At 25.8% G+C, this 23769-nt stretch overlaps 13 protein-coding genes across 13 annotated transcripts in view; 3 read left to right on the forward strand and 10 right to left on the reverse strand.

The window, feature by feature from the left end:
- Positions 1-3771: 3771 nt before the first annotated feature.
- Positions 3772-5082, forward strand: EHI_103590 (phosphofructokinase, putative; the record flags this gene model as incomplete). Its single annotated transcript, XM_648281.1, has 1 exon — positions 3772-5082. One exon carries the CDS (start codon positions 3772-3774, stop codon positions 5080-5082), a length of 1311 nt encoding a protein of 436 aa, XP_653373.1.
- Positions 5083-5209: 127 nt separating this feature from the next.
- EHI_103600 (DNA replication licensing factor MCM3) lies at positions 5210-7015 on the reverse strand (the record flags this gene model as incomplete). Its single annotated transcript, XM_648280.1, has 1 exon — positions 5210-7015. The coding sequence occupies one exon, from the start codon at positions 7013-7015 to the stop codon at positions 5210-5212; it is 1806 nt and encodes a 601-aa protein (XP_653372.1).
- Positions 7016-7136: 121 nt separating this feature from the next.
- Positions 7137-9078, reverse strand: EHI_103610 (protein kinase, putative; the record flags this gene model as incomplete). The annotated part of the gene is made up of 2 exons (XM_648279.1): positions 7137-8528; positions 8662-9078. The coding sequence occupies 2 exons, from the start codon at positions 9076-9078 to the stop codon at positions 7137-7139; spliced, it is 1809 nt and encodes a 602-aa protein (XP_653371.1).
- Positions 9079-9627: 549 nt separating this feature from the next.
- EHI_103620 (WD domain containing protein) lies at positions 9628-10806 on the forward strand (the record flags this gene model as incomplete). Its single annotated transcript, XM_648278.1, has 1 exon — positions 9628-10806. One exon carries the CDS (start codon positions 9628-9630, stop codon positions 10804-10806), a length of 1179 nt encoding a protein of 392 aa, XP_653370.1.
- Positions 10807-10868: 62 nt separating this feature from the next.
- Positions 10869-11330, reverse strand: EHI_103630 (uncharacterized protein; the record flags this gene model as incomplete). Its single annotated transcript, XM_643959.1, has 1 exon — positions 10869-11330. The coding sequence occupies one exon, from the start codon at positions 11328-11330 to the stop codon at positions 10869-10871; it is 462 nt and encodes a 153-aa protein (XP_649051.1).
- A 741-nt stretch (positions 11331-12071) lies between these two features.
- EHI_103640 (protein kinase domain containing protein) lies at positions 12072-15236 on the reverse strand (the record flags this gene model as incomplete). The annotated part of the gene is made up of 1 exon (XM_643960.1): positions 12072-15236. One exon carries the CDS (start codon positions 15234-15236, stop codon positions 12072-12074), a length of 3165 nt encoding a protein of 1054 aa, XP_649052.1.
- A 147-nt stretch (positions 15237-15383) lies between these two features.
- Positions 15384-15989, reverse strand: EHI_103650 (phosphoglycerate mutase family protein; the record flags this gene model as incomplete). The annotated part of the gene is made up of 1 exon (XM_643961.1): positions 15384-15989. The coding sequence occupies one exon, from the start codon at positions 15987-15989 to the stop codon at positions 15384-15386; it is 606 nt and encodes a 201-aa protein (XP_649053.1).
- A 1118-nt stretch (positions 15990-17107) lies between these two features.
- On the forward strand, positions 17108-19621 carry EHI_103660 (helicase, putative; the record flags this gene model as incomplete). The annotated part of the gene is made up of 1 exon (XM_643962.1): positions 17108-19621. The coding sequence occupies one exon, from the start codon at positions 17108-17110 to the stop codon at positions 19619-19621; it is 2514 nt and encodes an 837-aa protein (XP_649054.1).
- A 31-nt stretch (positions 19622-19652) lies between these two features.
- EHI_103670 (uncharacterized protein) lies at positions 19653-20682 on the reverse strand (the record flags this gene model as incomplete). The annotated part of the gene is made up of 2 exons (XM_643963.1): positions 19653-19833; positions 19892-20682. The coding sequence occupies 2 exons, from the start codon at positions 20680-20682 to the stop codon at positions 19653-19655; spliced, it is 972 nt and encodes a 323-aa protein (XP_649055.1).
- A 72-nt stretch (positions 20683-20754) lies between these two features.
- On the reverse strand, positions 20755-21641 carry EHI_103680 (zinc transporter, putative; the record flags this gene model as incomplete). Its single annotated transcript, XM_643964.2, has 2 exons — positions 20755-21357; positions 21402-21641. The coding sequence occupies 2 exons, from the start codon at positions 21639-21641 to the stop codon at positions 20770-20772; spliced, it is 828 nt and encodes a 275-aa protein (XP_649056.1). The 3' UTR covers positions 20755-20769.
- Positions 21642-21733: 92 nt separating this feature from the next.
- EHI_103690 (soluble calcium-activated nucleotidase 1, putative) lies at positions 21734-22807 on the reverse strand (the record flags this gene model as incomplete). The annotated part of the gene is made up of 1 exon (XM_643965.2): positions 21734-22807. The coding sequence occupies exon 1, from the start codon at positions 22748-22750 to the stop codon at positions 21734-21736; it is 1017 nt and encodes a 338-aa protein (XP_649057.2). The 5' UTR covers positions 22751-22807.
- A 239-nt stretch (positions 22808-23046) lies between these two features.
- Positions 23047-23457, reverse strand: EHI_103700 (uncharacterized protein; the record flags this gene model as incomplete). The annotated part of the gene is made up of 1 exon (XM_001913436.1): positions 23047-23457. One exon carries the CDS (start codon positions 23455-23457, stop codon positions 23047-23049), a length of 411 nt encoding a protein of 136 aa, XP_001913471.1.
- A 298-nt stretch (positions 23458-23755) lies between these two features.
- The window catches only part of EHI_103710 (F-box domain containing protein, putative), a gene marked incomplete at both ends in the record, with an annotated part of 924 nt that continues 910 nt past the window's right edge, over positions 23756-23769 (reverse strand). Inside the window, one exon of the mRNA XM_001913437.1 lies at positions 23756-23769. This exon is cut by the window's right edge and continues 910 nt beyond it. Coding sequence (XP_001913472.1) covers positions 23756-23769 — 14 coding nt within the window.

Below are 23769 nucleotides of genomic sequence, written 5' to 3' on the forward strand. Positions count from 1 at the left end.
ACAATAATGAATGAAATGAATAATAATTTCAATTCATGATTCAAATCATTCCTATTTTAAGAATATATTCATCATTTATTGATTAATTTATTTGATTATTCATTTTAATTTTCTATTTTATTATAGTCACATGTTTTGTCCTTGTTTTCTTTTAGTTCTATTTATTGTTTTTTCAAGAAAGTAAACAAAGGTGTTGAAATTGTTTATAATAAGATAAATTAAACAGTATATTTTGTATTTAACTTAACATTTGAAAATGTTTTGATGAAATTTCATATGCTTATTTTCAGTAATAAAACCATTGATGTAATATAAGTATCATAACCACTTTATTTTTATTTTCTTCATGCAGTTTCCTTTTCTTATATTTTTAATCCAGTAAATTTCATTTTTACCAACATGTAATGAATGTTCTTCATGGATTATCATATAATTGTTTCATTAATCAATTCTCAAAATGTATTAAATAATATAACTATAAAACAATAAATGTTTCATTTTCTGTTACTTGATTATTCAATTAACATTCCAATATTGTTTCAATTAACAATGAATAATAAATTAATAAGAATATTATACATTGTTATTTAACAAATTCATTCAAAATAAATATTAAACATTGAATCACATTTCTTGTATATTGAGAATAATAATAATAAAGTTGAACATTTTATTATTTTAATTGAATGATTTATTAATCATTTCATGTTTTAATTCGTTTTATTTGAATTAATGATAATAAATAATTTCATTTTGATTATTTCTATAATATATTATTTTGTTTACGAAAATTAGCAAAGAAATAATGCATCTAAATAATTTAAAAAAAAAGAAAAAAAATGCAAAAAAATTTGCTCCATAGAATATTCCATTTATTATATTTTGCTCATAAAATAAAAATAAAAAATAAAAAATATGATAAATATACAATCTGTATATATTTATGTTTATATTTTATTATCAATTGTATTCATTTTGTATGAAATATTAATGAAATAGATGATTTGATGAATCATATTTAATTGTTTGTATTTTTTTATTATGTTATTATATATTTATTTTTATATATTTATATCTTATTTTTATATATTTATTTCTCTGTTTATATTATGTATATCATTGTATTATTCTTATTATCTATATATTATTATATTATTCTTATTTTATTATTTTTATGTTTATATTATTTAAAATTTCTTATTTATATTCTTTTATATTTAGTTGTATTAGATTATTTGAATATTCATCTTTATCATTTTATATTCTTATCATTTATATCTATTTTCAATTTATATTTATTCTCTTTTGATTTATATTAATATTAATTTTGATTTTATACTTTTTATTTATTATTATATCATTGATTATCATTTCTCCTTTTATTTATCATTTATTCTTGTTATTCTTTTGTTTTATATTCTATATCATATATTCATATCATATTCATTTATATTTTATCACATGTTACATATTATAATAACATAACACATATGATTGAATATATAATAAACATCATGATGTAATTATACATATAAATAATAACATAAAAATAATAAAATATTTTTCATTAATAAAACAATGCCAATTATTTTACACAATTGAATTAGACACTTTTTATTTCATATTTCTAATTTTTACAATAAAAATACACTTTTTATTTCATTCTTTTCTTCTTTTATTATCTCATTATTTCATTACTTTTTATCTTCTCTCTTTTTATCTTCTCTTTTTTCTACTTTTATTCTTTCTTCATTTACTTCTACTTCTTACTTTATTTTTATTCTTTTATATCTTTCTTTCTCTTCATTTTCCATTATTTGTTTTTTTTCGTTGCCTTGACATTCTATTTATTCTCATTTTTTCTTATTCATTTTCTTTTCATATTACTGTTTATTCGCTTTTTCATTTCATTTCTTTTATTATTCTTATTATACATCTTATTAATACCCACATTCATTATCTTCTATACTCTTGAATATTCATTTCTTGCATTCTGTTATTTACAAAATCAAAAAAAAAAAATGTTAATCAATAATAATGATAACATTTTTGATGTACTGCTTGTATTGAAAAGGACTTAATAAAATTAAAAGAAAGAATAAAAAGAATAACAACAAATAAAGTACTTAATTCTTTTTTTGAAGGGTTAAAACAAAGTATCATTTATATTATTTAATGAACAGATAGTATTAAATAAAATCACTAATTTACATTGTTATACCATTCATTATTTATTAACCTTCTATTTCTTCTCATTATCTAGTCATTAAAATATAACAATAAAAATATGTTAAATAGTTAAATAATTAACAACTAATCAATTTTAGTTTCTGTTCTTCTTCCATATTCATGGATATAACTTCTTCTACTGTAACTATTAGACTTTAAGTTAGAAAAGATTTGATGTCAAACTTAAACTAAATTAATGAAATAGATAACAGTAATAAGAAAATAATCTACTATTAGAATAATGTTTTGATAGTGAAAATTCTTGTATCTTAATTCATATAAATAATATTTATTCAGTCGCTCTGCAACCAATTGTAGGTTTTATACAGACTAACCTTTTATTATCTATGTTTGTACTATTTATCTATCTCTTAATGCAACTCACTTATTTGATTAAACCAACAGTTTATTCAATACATATATTATCATTTTAAAGCAAACATAACTCAATTAATCATTACCATACAATTTCTTACGTTTTTTTTTTCACATTTTCTATAAAACAAATATTTGCAATTGATAGTGACTTTTATTACATTGTAGGTTTGTATCACTATTTTATTCTATGAATTAACTACTTCCCATATAATCAGATAAGTACCATACATTTTTATATTCTTTTTTTCAGATTTATGTTTATTAGTATATCAAAGAAAATACAAAAGTAAATGTTAGCGTCATTCTATGAACTGTTTTAATGTGAAATGAACAATACACTAACAGGAATTAATGCTACAATGTTATGAAACATGGAAAATATTGAGTTTGTTAAAATTAACAACTCAGTAATCAGAACGAATAGAACAACTCTATTGAATATTTCTTTTCTTGAAATAGTTTAATGTCATTAAAACATCATATGTGTTATTTTCGTTATTATATTATTGATTAATTACTGAATCTAACATATAAATTAACATAATTTAGAGTATCAATAAGTAGTAGTTTGGAATGGTTAACATGAAATTTACCTAATCAAGTGGAATATAAAATACATAATATTAAAAATATTAAATAAAGAGTTTTAAACAGTATTGATTGTTATTTAACTCAATTATATGTATGAACGTTTAGATAGGAAATGATTTTACAATAAAATGAACAAAAAACAAACATAATGGAGTGAGGAACATACCAAATTATAGTAGTACAACCTTCCTTATGTTTGAATGACAATGAGAATATACTTCTAAAAAAAGATGTTGGTGTTAATTAAATAGTTGGAAAAAAGTGTAATTTTAATTGATATTATTGACAGGAATTGTTATTTTTTATAAATTTAGAAATAATACAAACCAACTTGTTAAGTTTTATTCCTTAATTCTCTTTTTTAATTAACAATGAAATAAAATGAAGGTGTATTATTTTCATTGAGCAAATGAGAGATTTTCATACTAATGAAATTAAAGTTTAATGTATGAAAGTCAAGATAGAATGAGAATAGAAACTATAACACAAAATCATTTTTTTAACAAAAAAAATTATAATAAAATTATTATAAAGAAGTTATTTTGATTGACAAAAACTAAAATACAACAAAACATGTCAGTTAAAAGAAGAGACCATATATTAATTCCTAAAAACCCAGACGCACCACTTCCTTCATTAAAAATAGAAGAAGTTGGAGAATGTACTATTGACAATATTTATGCATCACCAGAACCATTTGTTAATGGTATGACAATGAAATTATCAGCAGTCAAAAATCATGGAATAGAAAGAGATAGTGGAGAAGTAGAACTAGCAGGACCAATGGAAAAGATATTTTACAATCCTGAAACAACAAAAGTTGCCATTGTAACATGTGGAGGGTTATGTCCAGGATTAAATAATGTTATCAGGGGGTTAGTATTGAATTTATATAATCGTTACCATGTAAACAATATTTTTGGACTAAGATGGGGATATGAAGGACTTGTTCCAGAATTGTCTGAAGTACAAAGACTAACACCAGAAATAGTTAGTGATATTCATCAAAAAGGAGGAAGTATATTAGGAACTTCAAGAGGGGCACAAAGTCCAGAGGTTATGGCACAATTTCTTATAGACAATAACTTTAATATTTTGTTTACACTAGGAGGAGATGGTACATTAAGAGGAGCAAATGCAATCAATAAAGAATTAAGAAGAAGAAAAGTTCCAATTACCGTTGTTGGTATTCCTAAAACAATTGATAATGATATTTGTTATACTGATTCTACATTTGGATTTCAAACAGCTGTTGGACTTTCACAAGAAGCTATTAATGCTGTTCATAGTGAAGCAAAATCAGCAAAGAATGGGATTGGAATAGTTAGATTAATGGGTAGAGATGCTGGATTTATTGCATTATATGCATCATTAGCTAATGGTGATGCTAATTTAGTATTAATTCCAGAGATTGATATTCCAATTACACAAATCTGTGAATTTGTTGGTAAAAGAATAATGTCAAAAGGACATGTTGTTATTGTAGTAGCAGAAGGTGCATTACAAAATCAAAAACCTAAAGATCTTGATTTAGGAACAGATAAATCAGGAAATATTCTTCATTGGGATTCAATCAATTATTTGAGAGATTCTATTACAAAGTATTTAAAGTCTATTGGAATTGAAGAACATACAATTAAATTTGTTGATCCTTCATATATGATTAGATCAGCTCCTTGTAGTGCTGCTGATGCCCATTTTTGTATGTGTTTAGCTAATGCAGCAGTTCATGTAGCTATGGCAGGAAAAACAGGATTAGTTATTTGTCATCACCATAATAATTTTGTTTCAGTACCAATTGATAGAACTAGTTATTATATTAAACGAGTTAATACCGATGGACCATTATATACTATGATGACAGCTATTGAAAAGCCAAAGTAAATCAATAAAATTACATAATAAATTTTTGTCTAAACTTCTTATTTATGAATCTTAAAATCTTATTATTTCATTAATTAAAATAAAAAAAAATTACAAAAGAAGAAAATTATAAATTATTATTTAAAAATTAGTTTTGTTTGTACACAAATTCTTCATCTTCATCATAACCAAAAGATAATTGAGGTAAAATTTTCATTAATGTTGGTTTATCTATTCCACAAATACTAAGAATATCATCAAATTGAATAACATCTTTACATTCAGCAATTAATTCATTAGTTAAATATTCTCGTACTTTTCTAGCAATATCAGTTGTTATATTTCCTTCCCAATTTTCATCAAAATGAGCATAGAAAATAAGTTGAACAGCAACTTGAGCATCTATTTCATCAATTGTATCACTCCCACGAATTCTAGCATGTGCCTCAGCAAGTCTAATCAAAGAATCAAGAGCACGAGCAGTAATAGGAAGAGTTTTAATTTTAAAATTATGTTTAATTCTTTTTAATCTTTCATTTTCTCTTAATTTAACATAAGCATCTGCTATAGTTTCACTAGCAGATTCACTTAAAGAAGGTGTTGGGAGATTTCTAGCATAAGTAACATATTTTTTAATGAATTTATTAGTAAATAATTTTTCTCCTTCATACAAAGACGTATCTTGATAAACAGGTGCATCTCCAATTTTTTCTCTTTCAGCGTCTACTAATGCTAATACATTAACTTCATCATCTCCACGTTGTTCAGTTAGTGCATCAAAATGTCTATGCATTTTTAAAACATGTTGTGATAATCTTCTGTCAAGTTCTTCAGTAGAAGAGTCTAAAATAATAAAAATAAGATCAAACCGAGATAATAATGATTCAGGAAAATAAAGATTTTCCATAGGTGATTTTTTGACATCATAATTTCCATTTGATGGATTTGCTGCTGCAAGAATTGAACATCTTGCATTTAATGCTGTATGGATACCAGCTTTTTGAACTGTTACAGTTTGTTGTTCCATTACTTCATGCATTGCTGCTCGATCTTCAATAGACATTTTATCAAATTCATCAACACAAACAATTCCTCTATCAGCTAATACCATTGCTCCTGCTTCTAATGTACGTTGATTAGTATCTGGATCATTAACAACAGCAGCAGTTAATCCAACTCCAGTTGCACCTCTTCCATTAGTAGAAACAGCTAATGGTGCAATACTCATAACATATCTAAGTAATTGTGATTTAGCAGTAGATGGATCACCACATAACATTACATGGATATCACCTCTAACTCTTGACCTTAAACGAATTTTAGGTGTTGCACCAACTAACATTAAAAGAATTGCTTTTTTAACATCTGAATGTCCATAAATACTAGGTGCTATTGATTTTGACAAAAGATTAATTGGATTTTCTTCTTTCATAACTTTTTTAATATTTTCTTTATCAATCTCAGTTAATTCAGGTCCTTCTGATTGTAATGTATTAATATTTTCTGCTTCTAAAACAACTTTAAATGTAGATGAATGATTAGGTCCAGCTAATGCTTTTAATGTTCCATTAATGATAACTCTATCTCCTGGTTTACCTTTATCTACTAATTGGTCTAATAAAATTACAATAACAGACCTTGGCATTTGACCTGTTGGTGCACTCTCAGGCATTTCTTGTACAACTAATGTTTGAAAATCCTTATAAGTAGATAGTCCTGGTTCAAGTTCTAAAGGTTTTCCATCAGGAGTTTTTGATGATAATTTAACCATTACATCAGCATGAGATAAATCTCTTGCATGAGTAGAATAATCTAATGGACAAAATTGAACAGCAGTTTGAAGTAAAGGACGAATTTGAGATGATTTTGTAATAATTCCTTGAACAGCAACTTTTTGTTGAAGAATGGAAGCTGTGATATTTCTTGGTGTGATATGATGAATATGACCTTCCATTTTATTTCTTTTTAAGTTTTCTTTAAAATAAAAAAATCAATGTCTGGCTTTTATTATTAAAAGAGAAAAGAAGTAATGTGTAATAATTTCTTCAAGACTTTAATTTACTAAATTTAACAAATTAAATACCTACTTTCATTCCTCTTTGTTTAATGATAGACCCATCAGCTTGTTTCAGGAATGGATGTTCAAGTAATTGTGTTGCTGACCATCTTTCTTCTGGATTAAAGAAAAAGCATTTCTTAAGAAAATCAACAAGTTCAGGAGGTGCTTTAGATGGATTTCTTAATCCAGGTGCACCAACTGTAGCTGTTTTAAAAAGACCTTTAAACATTCCTAATTCTCTATAAGGTGGTGATCCTTCAAATAATTCTTGTGCTACACATCCAATACTCCAAATATCAACTTTTTCATTATATGGAATTTGTTTAATAACTTCTGGTGCCATATATGCTTTAGATCCAGCTCTATTTGATGGTTTAGAATTAATTCTTACAACTAATCCAAAGTCAATCACTTTAATTTCAAAATTTTGTTTTAACATAATATTAGCTGTTTTAATATCTCTATGAATAAATCCTTCTTCATGAATATATTTCAATGCCTTTAATGTTTCTAGTAATAAAAATGCTGTGTCAGCATCTTGAAATGGTCTCATTCTATTTTTCAATAATGTTTTTAATGTTCCAAGAGAACAATATTCCATTCCAATATATACCTGATTATTATATAACCAACACCCTTCAAATCCAACAATATTTGGATGTTTCCAATTACTTAAACGTGCAACTTCTGCTCCAATTTTTGTATATCTTTCATCTACAGAATGTTTTAGCATTTTTAAAGCAATTGGTTTACCATCTTCTATTCTTTGTGCACAAAATACTTCACCAAATCCACCTTTTCCAATAGAAACAAGATTTGTAAAATATTTATGTGGGTCTTCTGTTTTACAATATCTTAATAAATCATCTTCTTCTGGTGGAGGTTCTTTTTTTGGTTTTTCAATATGAGCTTGTGGATGTTCAATTTTTTGTTGAAGTTGTCTTTTCTCTGTAACCGTAGCATATCTTTTCTTTGTTTGTGATCGAAGAATTTCACATAATGTATCAAAATGTTTTTCACATTCTTCTGGATATAAATTATTTTTATTACATAATTCACGACAAGTAGGTGTTAAATCTGCTAATTTTCCACTAAAAAAATCTTTTACTATCATTGTTTGTGGTTTATGATAATATTGTTGACATTTTTTACAAAGTGTTTCAACTTCATTACATTCTTCTTCTGTTTCAAATCTTAAATAAACCCGTCTGATAACACATTGGAAAATTAAAATAAGTCGTTGATGTTTAGTAATTTCAACGTTATCACTAAATGGTAATATAGTTAATGGAATTTCTCCATTTACTGCATATAATGCAATTAATCCATTATAAATATTTAATGACCTTCTTGCCCAAAATGTTTTACCATGTTTTTTACATGAAACCATTTTTACTAAATGACAATACTATATCATAAATTTTAATTTCTTTTTTGTTTTTAACAAATCTTTTATATTCTTGTAATCAAAATAAGGAATTATTAATGAACAAAAAAAAAAAATTCAACAATAAAATAAGAAGAAAAAAAAAATAACAAACATCTTGAAGGAAATCTTCTTTGAATAAGATTGAATTGTTATCAGTTGTTATAGTTCGAAGAATCTCAAATAATGAATTAAAATCACTTTCATTTTGCATTAATAATAAAATTGATGGTTGTTCACATAATGTTAATTTCATTTTAAATTGAGTTGGACTTGAACATACAGTAACTGTATTTAATGAAGTAAATGGATATTCCTCACGTACTTTTCCATGTCTAATAAGTTTAAATCTTCTTTCTACAAAATTAACAACAGCCATTCTATATTCCATTGTCTCATCTTCACGTAACCCAACAGCAAGGTCAAAGTAAATCATTTCTAAAGGGGTTTTATCTTCTTGTTTTGTTGCAAGATATTCTCTAAGAATTTCTTGAGACTTTTCATCGAGTTTTGCTGGAACTTCGTCCGCCATTAAATGAAGTTGATTTCTTAGTTTTCCACAAAACGATAATCAATCTTATTTTTTGATTTTGTTTTTTCTCAAGTCAGATTCAAAAATACAATTTCCATTTCATTTCTATCATATTTCAGGATGACTTGCTAATTATTTTACTAAGGAAAAACACAAACCTATAACATTAAGTTGATAATTATAACATAAATAAAAATAAAAATACCATAATTAATACAAAGACAAATAATATAAGAAGACAAGGAGAAAGAAAATATAAAAGTGGTGATTCACAGAATATCCAACTCTATTGCATATTCGCTATTAGTCACCATAGAAGAGTTGTGATTGTTTGAGCTCGTTTGAATAAGACTTGATGCTTAATAATCCCTGCTTTGTCTCCTTGACGCCTTTGATCTGTCCGTTGGACTAGAGGTCTTTGGCCTATCGAAACACTGCAATATTTTTAATGTTATCCATCGCATAAAAAGGATTTTTTTAGGGTTTTTTAAGAAAAGAAAGATAGAATCGAATTGTGAGAACAAATAATAGTAAATTGAATCAAATTGCATGAATCAAGACAAAGATGAGATTGGATTATTTGAAGATAAAAATGAAGAAATTAAAAAAGAAGAAGAGGAAAATGCTTGGGAGGATGAAGATGACCAAAATAAAGTAAAAATAGTAACAAGTAAGAGATATGAAGATATTTGGAAAAGAAAAGAGGTTGAAGAAGAATTAGATGAAAATGATAAAACATTATTAAAAACTGAAGTTAAACGAGAGAAAAAAGGAAAAAAAATCAATGAGTTAAATTTTGAGTTATTAAGGAATGCAACAATGTTGAGAAAAAGTAAGGGGATTATTACTGGAACACAATTTTATGATAAAACACCTCTTTTAATGACAAGTGGAAGAGATCAATTTCTTCATTTATTTGCAATGAAAAAAGATAAATGTTTTCCTATTGGAGATAGATTACTTGATCAACCAATTGAATTAGCAAAATTTGTTGATGAATCTGTTTTAATGACATTTAATAAACCAAAAGTATCATTATATGATATGAATTCACATAAAATAAAAAATATTCCAAAGCTTGATGGATATGATGAAATTGACCTAAATTATTTTACTGTTGGATCACAACATATTTCATTTATTAATGATGGTAATCTCAGTTCAATTCTTGTTGACAAAAAATCATTTCAAGTTATTGATGAATTAAAAGGTGCTAGACAAATATTAGGAAGTGTATTTCATCCAACTGAAGATGTATATTTAACATCAGGTAATTATGGTACAATTAATATTTGGGACCTTAAAAAGATGAGATGTAGATCATTAGTATATGATGAAGGTGCAATTAATGTTACTTCTCTAGCAATTTCAAATAATGGAGAATATATTGCATGTGGATCAGATGGAGGAATCGTCAATTTATATGAATGGAAATCTTTTGAAAAAGATTCTCATCCAAAACCACTTCATACATTTAAGAATCTTGTTAATGATTGTAATCATCTTGTTTTTAGAAATGGTCTTCTTTTAATGTCATCTTCAAAAGGAGATAAACAAATAAGAATTGCTAATGTTCAACAAAGAGTTGTTTATTCTAATTTCCCTGGATTTTCTAAGTTTGGAAGAATTCAAGAAATAGATCTTTCTCCAAATGCTCGTTATATGGCATTTGGTAATTCAACAGGAAATGTAAGTCTTGTGAAATTAACTGATATGCCTGGTTATTGATTGTTTTGTTGCGTTTTTGTTTATTTTTTCATTAAAATAAATAACATACAATTTCATTCAATTTATAAAAATTCAATCTCATTTCGTTTCGTCTTATCTTCTTCTTTATCCCATAATTCTTTCATATCTTCTATCTCTTGTTTAGTTTTGTCATTTCCATCACTTAAATCTTTTAAATATGGTGCAATATCATCTCTTCTTCGTAAATTTTTTATTGCCATTTTTTTTTTATTTAATTCATTTTCTATCATTTCTTCTTCTTCTTTAGAATTAAAATATTCTTTACAATCAATTCTATTTTGTGTGTTTTGAATTTCTTTTGTTATTTCTTCTGTTTGGTTTATTAATTCTTTGATTTCTTCTTGTTTTGATTTACTTTTTTGAATATCTTTCATTTCAATACTTTTACTTCCATATTTCTTTGGACGCTCTAAACAATCCTTTGTTGTATGTTCACTAGATCCACAATTTTTGCATCGTTCTTTTTTTAATACACTCTTCCCTTTAGAATATTGTTTAGGCATCTTAATGTCAATTTATGTATAACTCAGTTAGATTTTTTCTAGTTCATTATAGTATCTTAATTAATAAAAACAATATTATTTCTTATCCTACTTTAAATGACACATTATCATTAACTTTATTACTTTCTCTCATTAGGTATTCTTTTTCGTTCCAATCTCTTTTCTATTGGTGTTATTTAATGAGACATTAGCACTAACTGTGAAACACAACTATATTTTCTGTCAATCATTCGTAATTTATTATCCTCAACTATCTTTTTTTAAATACTCTCTATGAAAGATGGAAATACTATGTGTCAAGTTATTAGTGTAAGTGATGGTTCTAATCATTTAGTTATGAAAGAGGAAAGCCTCATGGACTAGATAAAATAAACCACTTCTCTTATTACAATTATTAAATAATGACAATTTTAGTCATTCAGAATGTCATGAATAATGCATTTGACTTGTTTTAAACACAATACTATGACTTATATCTTAATTAAATATTTCTTAAGGAGAAAGTTTGTTTAAATTATTAATTATGTTTTAATGTCGATATGAAAAATAAGAAGTATTAAAAAGGAATGAATTACCACCATGAGAACCATCCTTTCTTTTCTAATGAAGGATATTCTAAATATTGTGAACAAGCATCAGTCATTAAACTAAATTTCTTTGATGATAAAATAAAATCTCTTCTTAGTTTGAGTTTGGTTTAAATAAAGTAAATAAAAGAAAAAAAATAATACTGAAGTAATTTCAATCAAGAGTTAACAGTGAATCTAACTTCTTTAACTTTGCGTTAATATAGTCCTCTATTTTATCTGTGTATGTATTAGCATCTAATTCTGGATGATTTGCCTCATCGTCAATAATTTTAACTAACTTCTGAGACACTTGTTCAAAATTGGGTCTATCACCTTTGTTTTGTTTCCAACATTCTTGTATGAGTTCTTTAAATAATAATGGTATAGAGTCATCAAGAGGAAGTCTTTTGCCACTTTTAACAAATTCTTTGATTTGGAATAATGACTTAAAGTCTTTGTATGGTTCTTCTTGGTAATATAATTCCCATGAAGTTATAGCAAAAGCAAAAACATCACCAGCAAATGAATAGTCATCTTCATAACATTCTGGAGCAAGATAAACTGGAGTTCCAAGTCCTTTATTATCATTTCCATCAATTTTATTTTTTTCAGTAATTCTGGAAGTACCAAAATCGGTAATTTTAATACAACAAGCAGAATCAAAATATAAAGAGTTAACAAGCAAATTATCAGGTTTAAGGTCTAAATGAACAATTCTATTTTCATGAAGGAATTGCATTCCTCTAGCAGTATCAAAAAGCATTTTAATTTTAAGTTTATAAGGAAGATAAATATCAGTATCTTTATTATATCTTACATACTCTCCTAATGAACCTAAAACAAAGTATTGCATTACCATTGATATTTGCGGGATATAAGTAACTGATCCCATATAACTTGCTATGAAAGGATTTCTTAACTTACTCATTAATTCACATTCATTAATTACTTCTTGTTTTAGGTCTATTGTTTGTTCTTCAGTTAAATTTTCCCATTTAAACATTTTGATTGCAACAGGAATACTTCTATATTTACCAATATAAACTTTACTAGTTGCTCCTTCAGCGATGGGATTTTCTGACATATTTAATTCATCCATATCAAGATGAGTAGAAGATGCAGCATCAGTTTTAATTATGAAGAAATGATGGTAACGTTTAATAACATATTTTAATTCAGTATCCAATAATTTTTGATCATCTTGAGTCCAACTTTCGAAAGTTTTATTAAGAAGGATTTGACTAATTTTGAGTAGTCCTTTCTTCTTTTTTGAGAACCACGCAGAATATGGTATTTTCATATCTTTAATTTTTGTAGTACATTTAAGAGTCATATAACTAGTAACTATTCTGTGACTTTTTGGAGACAAAATAGTTACTTGAGGATTAAAATGAAATACATATTTTGGATTATCAGGAGTATGAACAATAATCATCATGTATTTATTTCTACTTTTATTTTTAATTATTATTTCTTCAAACCTTGTATCAAATACTTCTGTTGGTACACCTTCATTGCCATAATCTAAATCTGTAGGGAATATAGAATATTTATTTTCTTTTAGTGGTTTACTACTTACTGAACCACCAAGATAAAGATAGTATTGTGGTTGTTGTTGTTTGTAAATTTCGAAGTCATTTTTTCGTTTTCTTGTGAATATAAATAATAAAACAATACAAATTATTATCAACATTACTCCAACCACACCTGCTATTAATATCACTAAGTGATAATACCACTTTAATTTTTTACTTACACATCTTGTTTTATCACTACTATCTGTTTTATATCCTTTCTCGCAAAGACATTCTTCTGTACAATATTCTCCTCCATCACATTCTTCTTCTTCATTATCATTAATTCCATTCCCACAACTTGAAGTGACACATGAAAATAAACTTGTAGCATTATACCCATCTTGACATTTACAATTAGTCAAACAATGATTATTATAACTAAAACATTCAACTCCTTTTCCTTTTTCATTCTTTGAACATGCTGTACTAATACAGTAATGGTCTTTGAGACTATACCCTTCAATACATTGACATGTACTATCACATCCTTCAATTCCAAAATAACATTGATTTTTCCCCGTATTACTAGAAGGTTGCCATGAATTATTATACCAACATTTTAAAACACAATTATCTCCACCATAACCTTCTTTGCATAAACATTTTCCATCTCTTATAGAACATGTTCCTTGTGAATTATTATAATAACAACCATTTGGACAAATGGTTTTAAGACTTATTTGTATATCAATATCATCTTCACTTGATAATAATGCGAATTTTCGTTTTGACATTTCATTGCTTCCTTCTATTCTAACTATTAACCCTTCATCTTTACCTCTTGTAGCTAATACCCCAAAATTTTCCCCTTTCCAAAAGTTAACACATTTATTTGTTATCCCATCAGATGTTTTTGAATATTCTTCTAGAAAGACATATCTATTTGACTTAGTAGAGTCTAATAACAATGAAAAATCTCCTTTAAATTCCGTTTCAAAAAACATAACTTTCATTAATCTTCCAGGTGCACATATTGGATAAATATATTCTCCTTTAGAATACATTGGAAAAGTATAAGATGCAGTTAATTGTGATGAGTATAAAGATTGAATCAATGTATTATCAAAAGAAAAGAAAGGAGTATTAGTCTCATTAGATGTTTCTGTAAGAGAAATTTCTAAAGAGACATCAGACATTTCATTTAATGAAAGAAAGAGATATAATATAGGAGATTCTGATTCTTGTTGATTAGGAACAGGAAATTTAAAATGATTTGACTGGTCATTTTTTGATAAATATCCTTTAATAAGACAGTGTGGCTCAATAACATTTATAGAAGAATCTGATAAGTCATAATAAACATTTACTTTAGACTCACTTTTAAATGTAAAAATAATATCAACAACTTGTTTTGTCATTTCAGTTGTATCTAATTTTAACCATTTAGCGGGACGATATTGATTTTGTTTATTTCCTGAGAAAGTACAAGGTCCTACATCAAATAATGTAGAAGAATTAAATGATATTTGAAGTGGTTGAGAATTAAGAGGTAAAGGAATGATATCATTTGAAGGTATCCAATTTGATTTTTGATAAACATTATAAAATTTTTGACAAACACCATCTCTTTTAATAAATAATGGATTTTTATCACTGATAGATTGATGTGGATTAATATTTTGACATATATTACAATTACTGTCTTGATAATATTCATCCTTACATATTTCACAATTTCCATCTGAAACACAACTACTTGAACATCCAGGTGAACAGTTGTATGAATAAATACCAATAATGAATATGATAAAAATTAACATTCTTTACATTTTACAGTTATTACTATTCTTATTTTAATTTATTAAATGGTTATTTTACTATTTTTATTTTCGTTAATATTCCATCTAAATATTTTTACAACTATAAAATAATTGAAAATTACAATACTTTTAAAATACTTTAAAAAATTAATCTCTTATTAAATAATCTTTCGTACCTATAAATTTTTGACTCTCATAATTATATTGAAGTGTAAATAACTCTAAGTTCTTTGGGTTTATTTCACTTGCTTTGCTGTATGGAATATCTAATGTCCAACAAAGAAGAATTACTAAGGCTCTTCTATGCATTGCAATTAATACATTTCCTTCTGTTTCTAAAACAATTTTCATAGCCTCTTTTTGTTGTTGAACAACATCATTTAATGATTGACCTCCCTCAATTCGAGCGTCATAATTTCCTTTTTTCCATTGATCAAATACTTCATCTAATCTACATTTACCATTCTCAAAGATAGTTAACCCTTCATATTTCCCAAAATCAACTTCATCAAATCCTTTTAAAATTTGGTGTGGATATTTTTCAATAAAGTGTTGAACTGATAGTTGTGAACGTAAAAGTGATGATGTGAAGATTGTTGAGATTGGAAGGTTTTGATAAGAACTATAAAATCTTTCAGCTTGTTGTACTCCTTCTTCGTTTAAAGGGCATTGAGGTAAATACTTTCTACCATGAATTAATTTTTGTTTGTTTAATGGAGTTTGTCCATGGCGGACAATAAACAAAGTTTTCATTTTATTTCAAAGATTTTTTTGGTTGTTTCATTAATTTTTAATTTATTTTTCAAAACATTTATTTATAGTTGGCAACTTTGTTTATAATAATATCTAAGTAAATTGTCAACTGCCTATTTATATAGTATTACTATAATTTATTTATACTTTAATTTTTCAAACAAAATAAGTTGTTGATATTTTTATATTTTAACGATTGTTGAATTATTCATAGTTATTTGTTATTTTATGTTGTCATTTTATTAAGTTATTTAGTTGATTATTTGTTTGTATTAATTTTACTATTCATTAATTTGCAAATAGTTAATTCTTTTATTCATTTATTTCATTTTAATATCAATTATTTTATTTCCATGAAGAATAAAGTGAAATTAAATTCAATTTTATTGGTATTGTCATTTATTAGTTATCATTTTCCTTTATATTTATTATCACTTCTTTTTTTTCTATCATTTATGTTTGATTTTCATTTCTTTCTCATTTCTTCTTTATTTTCTTATATATCTTTATTCTATTATATTTCTGTTTTTCCATATCTTTATTTATTATTAACTTCTATTTTAAACACCATCTAACAGTTTTAGTGATAATATTATCATTAGTTCATTTATTGATGTTTCTTTTATTTCTTTATTTAATGTTATTGAATTGTTATTATTTAAATTATTTTTATTTACATTAAATATCTATGATATTACATTATATCATTAGATTTTTTCAAATTTAAATATGAATGAAATGAGATTAATATCATTTTATAATATTTATATTCAATAAATGAACTAACTAATATAAAATATTATTTTAATTATGTTAACGTTGATAATACTAATTTATTTCATTATTCTTCTTCTTTTTCTCTTTTGTTCTATTCTCTTTCCATATTCTGGTATTTAATTATATTAGACTATGTTTCAAAACAATCTAATTTAAATTTAAAATAAACAATAAAATATAAATAGAAATGAATTTTCAAATACAAAACTTAAAAAGAATAATAAATAATAAATATCTACTAATAGATAATAATAAAATACTATAATAAATGAACTTTCTTCTACAATAAACTTTGGAAACCTTAATAAAAATTAAATAAAAAACTCAAAAAAATAAGAAATATGAAATCTACTCTAACAAAAGAACAAAAAAGACAGTTTAATTCATTAATCTATGCAGCACAAGAGTTTGAGACAAAACTTGATTTTGTAGAAAGTTTAAAATATTATGAAAGTGCATTAAGATTACTACCAAGTCACAAAAAATTACCATTAAAAATTAAACAAATAAAAGAAAAAATTGAGAAAAGTAAGTCTAAAGTTGACCTTAAAACAACTAATGACATTTCTGGATTTGTGTATAATACAAACCAAAATAAATATTTTCTTAATGGTGGGTTTTGGTTATCAGTTGACACTTTTAATCAGTTATTACCTCATCAACGTACAGGTATAAAATGGTTATGGGAACATCATAATGAAACAACAATTCATGGTTGTATTCTTGGAGATGATATGGGTCTTGGAAAAACAGTTGAAATATTAGCTTTTGTTTTAGGATTAACAAATAATAATTTTTCTCGTACTTTTCTTATTGTCGTTCCTGCAATGGTTGCCTTACAATGGCAAACAGAAGCAAAGAAATGGTGTCGACCAGTAACACTTTATAGTATTCATCATATGTCACCTTCAGATAGAAGAGCTGCAATAAGTTCAATACAAATAAGTGGAGGTATTTTATTGACAACATATAATCTTGTTCAAAACGATGAAGCGAGTTTAGGAGTTATTAACTGGGATTATATTATTTTAGATGAAGCACATACAATAAAGTCAAGAATTAGTAAAGCCTCTTCTGTTTTAAAAGGTTTTAAAGCAAAGCACAAAATTGCTGCTACAGGAACACCAATGATGAATAATTTACTAGAACTGTGGAATATAATGGACTTTACAACTGATGGAGCATTATTAGGTGATTATAGTCAGTTTCAATCTTATTTTGAACGAATAATTTCCAACGCAAATTTAAGGAATGAGAAAAGTCCATTTGCTAAACGTAGATTATTAGAGTTGTCTAAAAGAATTGGACCATATATTTTAAGAAGAACAAAGAAAGATGTATTTGGTGATGATAGACCAACAACATCTATCAGTCTTAATATACAAGAAAAAGATGAAGAAGAGGGAAAAAATTCAGACAGTAGTAAGTGTCTTACTCTTACTGTTAATAAATATGAATTAATTGTTTGGGTTAAATTAGATCCAAACCAAAGAATGATTTATACAAAATTATTAAGATCAATTAATGTGAATGAATTAAAAATGCATAAGATAAGAGCTATCATTGGAATGATTAGTTATTTAGAAAAGAGTTGTAGTAATCCTCCTGCTATTAAAGATGTTCTAGAAGATCAAACTAAACCATTTATTGATAACGAAATAATCAAAATGGTTGATGAAGAAACAATAAATTTATGGCCTAAATTAACAGTACTTTTAAAATTATTAAAGATGTGTGAAAAAACAAATGAGAAAGTATTATTATTTAGTCAATACCAAAGGACATTAGACTCAATAGCTGATTTACTTCAATCGAAAGATATTTTGTTTTTGAGAATAGATGGTGATTTAGATGATGGATTAAGAAAAGAACGGTTACGAAGATTTAATCATATGTCATCATGGGGAGTATTATTAATGACTATTCGAGTTGGGGCATGTGGATTAAACATTACAGGAGCTTCAAGAGTTGTTATATTTGATGAAGGATGGTCAACAATAGGGAACCAAGCAGTAGATAGAGCATACAGAATAGGACAAAAAAAGGATGTTGTTTCTTATAGAATTGTAACATGTGGGACACTAGAAGAAAAGATGTATCGAAGACAAGTTCATAAAACTACTTTAACAGAATTAACACTTGAAACTAATAAAGAAAAACAAAAGTTTAGACATTGGTTTACAAAAAAAGAATTATATACATTGTTTGATTCTAGTCAAGTTAACTTTGATAACTCTAAAACACATTTAATTTTTAAACAATATAAACCATTATATCCTCAAAATATGCCTGAATATCCTGATTGGTTAGATAAGCATGTTAAAGAAATAGAAAAACTTGATAATGTCTTTGGAGTATCTGATCATTCTTTTATCATTAAAACAGATATTCCTGATGAACTTGTTTATGAAAATATAGAAAATGAACATGAAGAAAAGCATTGGGAATTTGATAAAAAAAAAGATAGTTTAAGTACTGGTAGAACAGATGAACAAGAAAAAAGACAAGTTAAAACAAAAATTGAAGTAAATATTATTGATGAAACTAACGATTCTTTTAATACTAAAAAACTATCTTCTAGACCTTTTACTACTACTATTGTTAAAAGAAGAAAAGATAGATCTACTGCATGTTATGGACATATTTCTAAAGCAAATCCATTTCTAGTAAAAAAATGTCGATGTTTTCTTAATGATAATGAAAAAAAAGAATATAATGACTTAGTAGAACAATTAAAAGAATGTCAAAATGATGAACAAAGATTATTATGTTTATTACAATTAGTAAATATTTGTGATGACGACATTCATGTACATGAGAATATTGCATTATTAGCACAAAAGTATTTTAAATAATTTAACAAATAATAACATATTCATAAATTAATCAATTAGTTTCATCTATTTTTTGATATTCAACCCGTTTTGAATTTTGAATAGTTTGGTTATGTCTTAAGAATTCAATTTCATCATCTCTACGCTTTCTATTTGATATTACTGAAAATGTTATTAAAAGGAATATAAATAATACAACACTAAGTGGAATAACTGTGTTAACAAATACATTTCTATCCATTAAGTAGTTTAAAAAAATGAACAAAATATCCTCTAAAAAAATTTACAAACTTTCCACTAAAATCCATTATAACTTTAGAATAAATATTTTCAGTATTTGTTACAATCATAATCTCTCCAGCAGTAAAGTCATGTTTAACTGAACCTGTATAACAAATATGTTGAATTGAATCAACATTATATTGCCCAAAAGATACTTTTAATTCTGTTAAAATAGATGTATTAGGAATATACGTTTTAAATATAAAATAAAATTGCTCTATTTCTTGTTGTGTTAACTTTAATTCTGTTACATTTGATGAGGACTGTTGTTCAATTTGAAAAATAGGAGTAGTTACTAAACCTAATGAATATCTTTGAAATTCTTTATCTCCCTTTAAAATGTACAAAGTAACATTAGTTGGTTTATTATTTTTATCTGTTGCTGAAAACATTAAATCTATAGAAGATGTTGGATGAAGTGTTTGTTTAAAAAATACACTTTTTTGTGGAACATCATATTCTTTACGAATTAGATAAGTTTCTTCTAAAGAATCATTTAAATCTGGAATAGAAGATACAAAACAAGTTTGAATATGAGACGGTGCATTTACACTAACAGAAGTTAATAATGCATTACTTCTCATATCGAGTCCACTTTCATGATAATCATAATATTTTTCAATTCGTTTATTTGTAATAACTAAAAAACTTATTGAAAACAATATAGATAAAATAATACATATAATAACTCCTGCAATATTAAATAATAAATATTTTTTCTTTGTTTGGATTAATTGAATAATTCGTTCTTTAAATTTTTGTAGAAATGATTTCTTTTCAACACTGTGCTCTTCTTGCATCAACTTCCTTAATTATTTTTTTTTCTCTAATTTTTTAGTTCCATATTTATTTTTTGTTATAAATAACAGAATAAATATGAAAATCAATTAGAGAGAATAAAGTCTCATAAAATAAAGTCCAAATGCCATGAACGCCATACCAAATGAAAAGTATTGTGCTGAAGACTCAGGTGATATATACTTTAAAGAAGAAGGAATTAATTCCACAATACTCATAAATACCATTATTCCACTAACTCCACAAAGACATATTTCTATAGCTGATGGTGTTAAAAATGGATAGAATAATGCTCCAACAGTTAATGCTCCAAACGGTTCACATACTCCAGATATTAATGCCCATTTAAATGCCTCCCATTTACTTCCAGTAGAAGAATAGACTGGAGCAGCAACAGCTAATCCTTCAGGAATATTATGTCCAGCAATTACTAACATTAATGGTAGTCCAGATTCAACACCATGCAAACATGCCATATAAACAGCAATCCCTTCAGGGAAATTATGAAGACAAATACTAAAAGCAGTTTTAATACCTAACATAAGAATATCTTCTCTTTCTTTTCTTATTTGTTGTTGTTCATCAGTTTCAGTTTTTGGTTTTGGAAAAAAACGAGATAAGTCAGGTTCAGGAATCAATTTCTCTAATACAACAAATAATATCATTCCAATAAAAAACTATATTATTAATACTTTTAATTTAATGCTAATACTCAACAAACAGCTATGTTTGGTATTGAAAATCCTATTGAGTTTATTGCTCCTTCTAAAATATCTACAAATGAAACATAAATCATCACACCTGCACTAAAACTTAACATTTTTCCTAATTTTTTATAATCAGGCTCGCCAAATAAATAAACAACAATACCACCAATTGCTGTTGCTAGTCCAGAACACGTAGTACATACCATGGCAGTAGTGAATGACGACATAACTAAATTACTTCTTTTAAAGTTCATCTTTTTCGAGTTTTATTTTAACACAATTAATAAAACTTTTAAAAAAAAAGTAAAAGAACATTAACAATTGTCATTAAATGAATTATTACTCATCAAATGTCAAGTGGAATTATTTCAATTCCTTCAAACTTATTTGCCCCTAATGACTTCTCCTTCATCAATGATTTTCCTTCTAAATTCATCATTCCAATAAAAGTTTCAAGTTTATCTTCATTTTCAAATGTTTTTAAATAAAGAATAACATCTTCTTGATATGGAATTAATTTAATTGATGAAAATCCATGAGATTTATTAAACTGTGAGTCTGTAAAAACTCTAGGATTTTGGAAATTTTCATCAAACTCAACAACATATTTTCCACTTGCATAAAGATTATCATATGTTTCATTATATGCAATATTACTTATTTTTCTTGGTGCAAAATACCACTTTCTATTAACATTTGAAAATACTACTGCTTCCATAGAAGTGTACCCTGGTGATGATACACCTAATAAATTATCAATTGTCTTATAAACGAAAGAAAAATCAACAGTTTCATAAACTCCATTTTTCTTAACCTTTTGAATGTAATATTTATTTGATCTACCAATAACTCCATCCACATTTAATGAGTCTAATCCTTGACTTCCTAAATATAATGTATCATCAACAATAGTAGCCCATTCTGGTTTAAAAGCACTATCACTTGTTCCATTTCCATCAGCCATAATCACACGTGCATAAAACTTTTTATTCTTAATATCTAGTTGATGTCCAATACCAGTCTTATCATCAAAGACAAATAATTTATCATAAAAAGAAATTATTTCAGACATCTCATTTCCTCTTGTTTTATACAAATAGTTAGAAACAACATCAAATCCTTTTGAAACAGATTCATTAAACTTCCACTCATCTTTTTCTTTAAATAACATTCCAAAATGGACTTTACAAATATGTTGTTTTTTTGTTGAATCTAGATTGTATTTGTCATTGTCACTTACAAAAATTACTTGAAACACCTTTGACTCTGGAGAATATTGCCTATAACCAGCCATTGAATCCCCATATGTAAATGGTTCTTTCTCTTTTAGTCGTGAATTATACCTATCATCATTTAAAAACATAATTAATAATACTGTAGTAAATGCAATTACTAGAAAAATTAATGCTACAGCATAACTAATAACTTTTAAAATAGTCTTTTTATTCATGCTAATATCAAATATGAACTATTAAAGTTCTTTTAACTTGTTAAATCTAACTCTCATTAAAACTATGTCAGTTCATTTTTTCAAATAAACAACATTATTCTTTAATTTAATAATCAACTTCCTTTTCTTTTACCAAACATATCTTTCTCTTAAAAATTTTTCACTCTAAATAATTAATAATAAAACCAATAAATAAAAACTGAATGAATTTAAAGTGCCTTTCTTCTTGAAACAGCCCTCATAACACATCCATCTCCTCCAACTTTATAGATTGCATTAAACCATTTGAACATAATTTGTGCTGGTGGAACAATTGTGGCTTCTTTATTTTCTGATGCTCCAAGTCCTTTATAAACATACATCATTAACCAACTTTGTTCTTCTACTGAAAGTGTTGAAATATAACTTTCTTTCACTTCTTTAACTGATGCTAATACACTTAAGATTGCTTCTGCATTTTTTTCTAATATTCCCGTGTCTTTACATCCTAATGGAATAACATCTAACATTTCTTTAAGTCCTTCTTCAATACTCATTCCTCCTTTTATGACTTGGTCGCAAATTCCTAAATGTTTTTCAACTACTGCACTATAATCTACTGCTGGTGCTTCTTCTCCCATTTCTCTTTACTTCCACTTTTTAAGTTCCCTTTTTAAAGTTTTCAACTTCTACTTCTTTTTCAGTTTTTTTCCTAAATCTGTTTATTATTTTCTGTTTTATATATCCTTTTCTTCTTTCTTATTTTCTACTTATTTAAATTTCTGGCTTTAAACTCCCTCTTCTTCTTTTTATTTTTTATTTCAAATTCTCTTTCTTCCTTTGTCCTTCTTGATTCTTTTTTCTTTAAATTCTTTGATGACTTTGTAATAATAGTTATTGTCTTCAGTTATTCGATTTTTTGTGTTTTAGATATTTTCTTTAGTTTGTGTCGT

The sequence above is a fragment of the Entamoeba histolytica genome, genomic scaffold (assembly GCF_000208925.1).
Source record: "Entamoeba histolytica HM-1:IMSS scf_1104750517873 genomic scaffold, whole genome shotgun sequence".
NCBI lineage: Eukaryota > Evosea > Mastigamoebida > Endamoebidae > Entamoeba > Entamoeba histolytica.